The 6,000-nt window shown below is 47.2% G+C and overlaps 1 protein-coding gene across 1 annotated transcript in view; it reads left to right on the top strand.

The window, feature by feature from the left end:
* The first annotated feature begins 3,196 nt into the window (after positions 1-3,196).
* CELF6 (CUGBP Elav-like family member 6) overlaps positions 3,197-6,000 on the top strand; it is a 30,883-nt gene continuing 28,079 nt past the window's right edge. Inside the window, exon 1 of the mRNA XM_070377391.1 lies at positions 3,197-3,458. Within this exon, the coding sequence (XP_070233492.1) occupies positions 3,197-3,458 (262 nt within the window). The remainder of the gene's footprint in view (positions 3,459-6,000) is intronic.

The following is a 6,000-nucleotide window of genomic DNA, read 5'->3' as shown; positions in this document are numbered from 1 at the left end:
CTGCCTCTTCTAAATCCAGCTTGAACATCTGGAAGTTCTCAGTTTGCATACTGTTGAAGCCTGGCTTGGAGAATTTTGAGCATTACTTTGCTAGCGTATGAGATGAGTGCAATTGTGCGGTAGTTTGAGCATATTTTGGCATTGCCTTTCTTTGGGATTGGAATGAAAACTGACCTTTTCCAGTCCTGTGGCCATGGCTGAGTTTTCCAAATTTGCTGGCATATTGAGTGCAGCACTTTCACAGCATCATCTTTCAGGATTTGAAATAGCTCAACTGGAATTCCATCACCTCCACTAGCTTTGTTTGTAGTGATGCTTCCTAAGTCCCACTTGACTTTGCATTCCAGGATGTCTGGCTCTGAGTGAGTGATCACATCATTGTGGTTATCTGGATCATGAAGATCTTTTTTGTACAGTTCTTCTGTGTATTGTTGCCACCTCCCCTTAATATCTTCTGCTTCTGTTAGGTCCATACCATTTCTGTCCTTTATTGTGCCCATCTTTGCATGAAATGTTCCCTTGGAATCTCTTATTTCCTGGAAGAGATCTCTAGTTTTCCCCACTCTGTTGTTTTCCTCTATTTCTTTGCATTGACCACTGAGGAAGGCTTTCTTATCTCTCCTGGCTATTCTTTGGAACTCTGCATTCAAATGGGTATATCTTTCTTTTTCTCCTTTGCCTTTAGCTTCTCTTCTTTTCTCAGCTATTTGTAAGGCCTCCTCAGACAATCATTTTGCCTTTTGCATTTCTTTGTCTTGGGGATGGTCTTGATCACTGCCTTCTGTGCAATGTCATGAACTTCCGTCCATATTTCTTCAGGCACTCTGTCTCTCAGATCTAATCCCTTGAATCTATTTGTCACTTCCACTGTATAATCATAAGGGATTTGATTTAGGTCATACCTGAATGGTCTAGTAGTTTTCCCTACCTTCTTCAATATAAGTCTGAATTTGGCAATAAGGAGTTCATGGTCTGAGCCACAGTCAGCTCCCAGTCTTGTTTTTGCTGACTGTATAGTGCTTCTCCATCTTTGGTTGCAAAGAATATAATCATTGACATTACATAATGATAAAAGAGTCAATCCACCAGAAAAACATAGCAATCCTAAATGTGTATGTACCAACCAAGAGAACTGCAACATATGTGAAGAAAAACTAATAGAACTGGAAGGAGAAATAAATTCACAATTATAATTGTAGACTTAAATAACCCTCTCTCAATAGTTGAGAAAACAAGTAGACATAAAGTCAGCAAAGATAGAGAACTCAACAACACCATCAACCAACAGGATCTAGTCAGCATTTATGGAACACTCCATCCAATTACAGCAGAATATACTGTTGAAAATATTCTTTTCACTCACCGACAAAGCATTTACCAAGATAGATCAGATTCTGAGGATCACAAAACCTCAACAAATGTAAAATAACTGAAATTGTACAGAGTATGTTCTCAAACTAGAAGTTCATAAAAGAGAGACAAAAGGAAAATTCTCCAAACAGTTGAAAACTAAAAAATAGACTTACAGAGAAAGTTTCAAAGAAATTTGAAAAAATACATCAAGCTCAGTGAAACAAATATTATGGTAACCATTCCATAATCAGGTAATTACAAGGATTTTTTTTTACTAAAAGTAAAAAAAAAAATTAATTATTTCTGAATTTGAATATTGTAACAACATTTTGTTGATTCCAGTTGCTACTGCTGCTCTTGAACAGTCATCAATGAAGACAGATTAGCAATTTTAATGAAAGAAGGCAAGAAAAAATTTTGAAATAAACATATAACTTATGAATTATTTATCTTTATTGTACTCCTTGCGTCCAAATATCACTGACCCATTAAAAGAATACTCAGACATAAGCAAGTGCAATAAAAATTCCATCAGCTCTGATATGTTGCCAACTTTCCATCATATAAAAGCAGTTTTACACATGTTTTTCATTTTTATTATGAAGGAGTATTTGCAGAAATAAGAAATAAACATATTTAACAACTTGTTGGTGATGGACAGGGAGGCCTGGTGTGTTGTGATTCGTGGGGTCGCAGAGTCGGACACGACTGAGCGACTGAACTGAACTGAACTGAACTTGATTTGTATCTTTTAAATATTTAGACACGCAGTATGTGTATTTTCATTTCTTCTTTTGCCCTGGCCCCAGCAGATGTTAGGGGCCGGCTTGGTCCTAACCTCCTTGACCCTCAGACCCTCAGCTTCCTTTTCTGGAAAAAGAGGATAACACTCGTGAGCTCACAGAATCAGGATGAACTAGGTGTGTGAGCAAATATGGCTATATAAGTTCCCTCACTCTCCTGAGGAGGAATTCATGTTCCAGGAGTGTTTTGGAGTTTTTGTTTTGTTTTTCTTTCTTTAAAATTTTATTTTTAGTTTTTGCGGGATCCGTGGGAGACGAATGCATTTGAGTCTCGTGCGTAAGGTAGTTGTTGAGGAGAGAGCTGTGTGATAGGCGGGGTGGGATTGGCTCCGAGGACTGGCTTCGGTAGTGGGAATGGAGAAGAGGAATCCCCATCCACCCCCGCAGGAAACGCTCCAGTGATTGGAGGTGTGTGCCTGTGTGTGCTGGTGTGTGAGGAGAGGGGTTAGCTCTGACTCCCTCAGACATCACCACGCATGACAAAGCTACTTCCCCTCACGCTGTCCAAGGCGCACACGCACGATCCACGGCCACGCCCGCACATACTCAACAGACACAGGGCATCCTAGGGTCCGGTTGCCATGGCGAGCAGGAAGGAGCGCTAGAGCCCAGCCACCCCTCCCGCCCCCGGCCGAACCCGGTCAACTCCATCTCTGATTGGCCGTTGCTTCCTCATTATGCAAATCATTTGCGTAGACCCGGCGGCCAGCTGCCCTTACGTCATCAAACACAGGGGCTGGGGCTCGGGGCTCAGCTCTGGGAGAGCTCGGGCGGGAGCCCAGAGAGCGCCGCGCTGGGACCTCAAGCCAGACCCCAGCGTCCCGCCGCCTCAGCCCGGGCCTGCCCCGCCCCCTGCCCCGCCCCCTTCCAGCCCGCCCCACCCTTTCTACGCCCCTCCACCCGGACCCCGCCCCCTGTGCAGCCTCCCCTCCTGCCCTCGCCGCCTGGGTCCCGCCCCCTCCCCCCCGGCCCTCTCCACCGGTCCAGGGAGGGGACGGCGGGACAGGCGGGACCGGCGGGAGGGCGGACCGGGCGGGGATATGGCCGCGGCGCCCGGAGGGTCTGCGCCGCCCGCCGGCCCCGGCCCTCGCCTGGGTTTCAGCACCGCGGACAGCGGCATCGGCATGAGCGGGCTAAACCCGGGTCCTGCCGTGCCCATGAAGGACCACGACGCCATCAAGCTTTTCGTGGGGCAGATCCCGCGGGGCTTGGACGAGCAGGACCTCAAGCCGCTGTTCGAGGAGTTCGGCCGCATCTACGAGCTGACGGTGCTGAAGGACCGGCTCACCGGCCTCCACAAAGGTGCGCGGGGTCAGCCCAGCCCAGCCCTGCCCAGCCCTGCCCAGCCCAGCCCCAATCCGATTAGAGTGAGGCCCAGCCCAAATCCCAGCCTCAACTGCAGCCCCAACCCAAGCCCTGCCTAGAGCCAGTCCAACACCAGTCCAGTACCAGCCCACTTCAGCCCAGTCTTTCTCCCAGATCACAGAACCCTCAACCCAGAATTTTCTGACACCCTCCTTCTGATCATCACTCTGGCCCCCTGGCGTGTTCTCTATTCTAACCTCCAACTCCCTACCCCTCGGCTCTCACACCTAACAGTCTCCGCCTTTCAGCTGGACTTCCCTCCATCTTTCCCATCAGACAGCCCAAATCCAGGAATTTGGGAACTTATTCCACCTTCTAAGTCTCTGACACCCTCAGTCTCCCAAACCCTGGACCCAATCATTCCTGAATCACCACCCCCCCCCCAAATCTGGTGCCAGCCCATTCAGGGATAACCACATTTACACACATTTTGGACTTGCACTCCTCATTCTTGCCTCTAAGACCTGGCAATATCTGGAGCCTCTTTTTGATTCAGATTGCCAGCCTAAAATCCCACAGACCCAAACTCTCGCCTTCTTCAGAATGCAGGCCCGTCTAAATCACAAAATCCAATTCCCTTCCCAGGAGGCTCTCAGCACCAAATTCCACCTTCTTGCATAGGAATAGCCCCAGTCTCTCCATTCCCATCCAGAACCCCAACACTATCTTCTTCTGATCTGAGTCCAGGACTCTGACCTCAGCAGGAACTCCAGCCATCTGTGCTCCCTCATCCCCCGCATCTCAGGTGTCCTCTCAGCTGAACCCACACTTCTTTTACTCTCTAATCTCCTCACTCCCGTGCCACATATTTGTCCCTTCCCAATCCTCTTTATGGCCTCCCAATCCTCTTTATGGCTTTCCCTTCCTCACAAGCTGGTCCTAGACCAGAACCTGTGGACCAGAGCCTCAGGGTGGGTCAAGTTGAAGAGGCAGAAAGTGGTCTTCTCCCAGCCCCTGTTCAAGAGACAGGCACCATGGTCCTGTCCTACCACACCTCTTTCTTCCTGTAGGGAGAGGGAGGAGGCTTGTTTACATGCAGAAAAGTCTGTCCAGGCTGGGCTGGAGTAAGATGGCCAGAGTCACATATCATACATAGGCATGGGAAGGAAATTATTTGAGAAGAATCACCTTTTTCTCTCCCCACCTTCACCATGCTATAGTTTCAGGATTTGTGGAGTAGGGGAGGGTCTCCAACTATCCTCCATGATCTTTCCAGGAGAGAAGTGGTGGGCCCTGGGTAACAGCTAAATGTATTTTCCTAAGGGCTGAGAGCTGGAATCAGGCTGCCACCTTTTCAACTCAAAGGCTTTGGGGAGTTCCTAGGCACACTAATGTAGGAGTTTCAGGAAAATGTCCATAGAGGATCTGGGACCAGCTATGTAGCAGTGCATCTTAAACCCTTTGGAGTGGGGTTATTTTTAAAGGGGCATGAAACCACAAGACCATACCACCCAGATCCCTTCTAATGCAGTCCAGTTGCCCAACTGCCCATCCATCCATAGCAACTTATGGTCTTATTTTTTAGACATTTATTTCAGTATGTAAGTACAAGCTGGTCTTTCTGAGCAATCTGTAGTAAAGGAAGTGTATAGATTCTCTTTAATTCTCACTCTTCTCACTCAAACACCATCAGAGTTTCTGAACTGTTCCCTAATCCTTTCTCTCTCTCCACTTAGTTCTAATTCTTCCTGTTTATTTTTTTCCCCATTCATCTGTCCCTCAAGCCATGCTTCTCTGTCTTTTTATCCTTCTGTTCTTCCACTCCCTGTCCACACAGGGCTCCTTTTGGCAGCAAGTAGGCCCTTGAGCCTTTCAGACTGCTCAGTTCTGACGTCAGCTAATATGGTTTGGTGGTGGAAGATGGAGCAGGGATGTAAGCGGAATCAGGTTTTGGTGATTTTTTTCCCCAAATCAACCCACAACTCTTGAAGGCAAGGTTACTTTGCAAGGTCAATGGGGAGGGTCTCCCAATCAACATATTCTCCACCTTCTCCCCAGCAACAGTGACGTCCAAAAGCCAGAGTGACTCATTTTCTTTTAGATGGCTGAATACTGAAGGGGGCAGCCACAGTATTTCAAAGCCACAGCTTTGAAAACAAGCTCAGCCTAGGAGTTGGAGATTCCAAACCCTGTCCTACCACTGGCATACTTTCTGGGCATCAATTTTCCTATTGATATGATAAGTGGTTGTTCCAGGAGTTCTCTAAGGTCTCTTTAACCCAGTGAATGGCAGATATCTGCCCACCTTAAGAGGACAGCCACATGGATAAAATGTTCCCATTTGCCTTTGAAGTCTGCTGAGGTCTAAGTGGAAAACTGCATCAAGCTCCTAATGGTTTCCCACATCCACTTTCTCTTCCTTTAGTCTTTTTCCTTCCTTTACTCAGAAGGCTCTTCTTGAAAACACAGACCTAATGTCACAACCCTGCTTAAAACCCTTTAGTGGCTCTCTACTGTTCTTAGGACAAAATTCAAAATC

This window comes from Bos mutus, chromosome 10, assembly GCF_027580195.1.
Source record: "Bos mutus isolate GX-2022 chromosome 10, NWIPB_WYAK_1.1, whole genome shotgun sequence".
Taxonomy (NCBI): Eukaryota; Metazoa; Chordata; class Mammalia; order Artiodactyla; family Bovidae; genus Bos; species Bos mutus.
The sequence above is the reverse complement of the archived record's forward strand: the minus strand, read 5'-3'. Positions and strand labels throughout refer to the sequence as shown.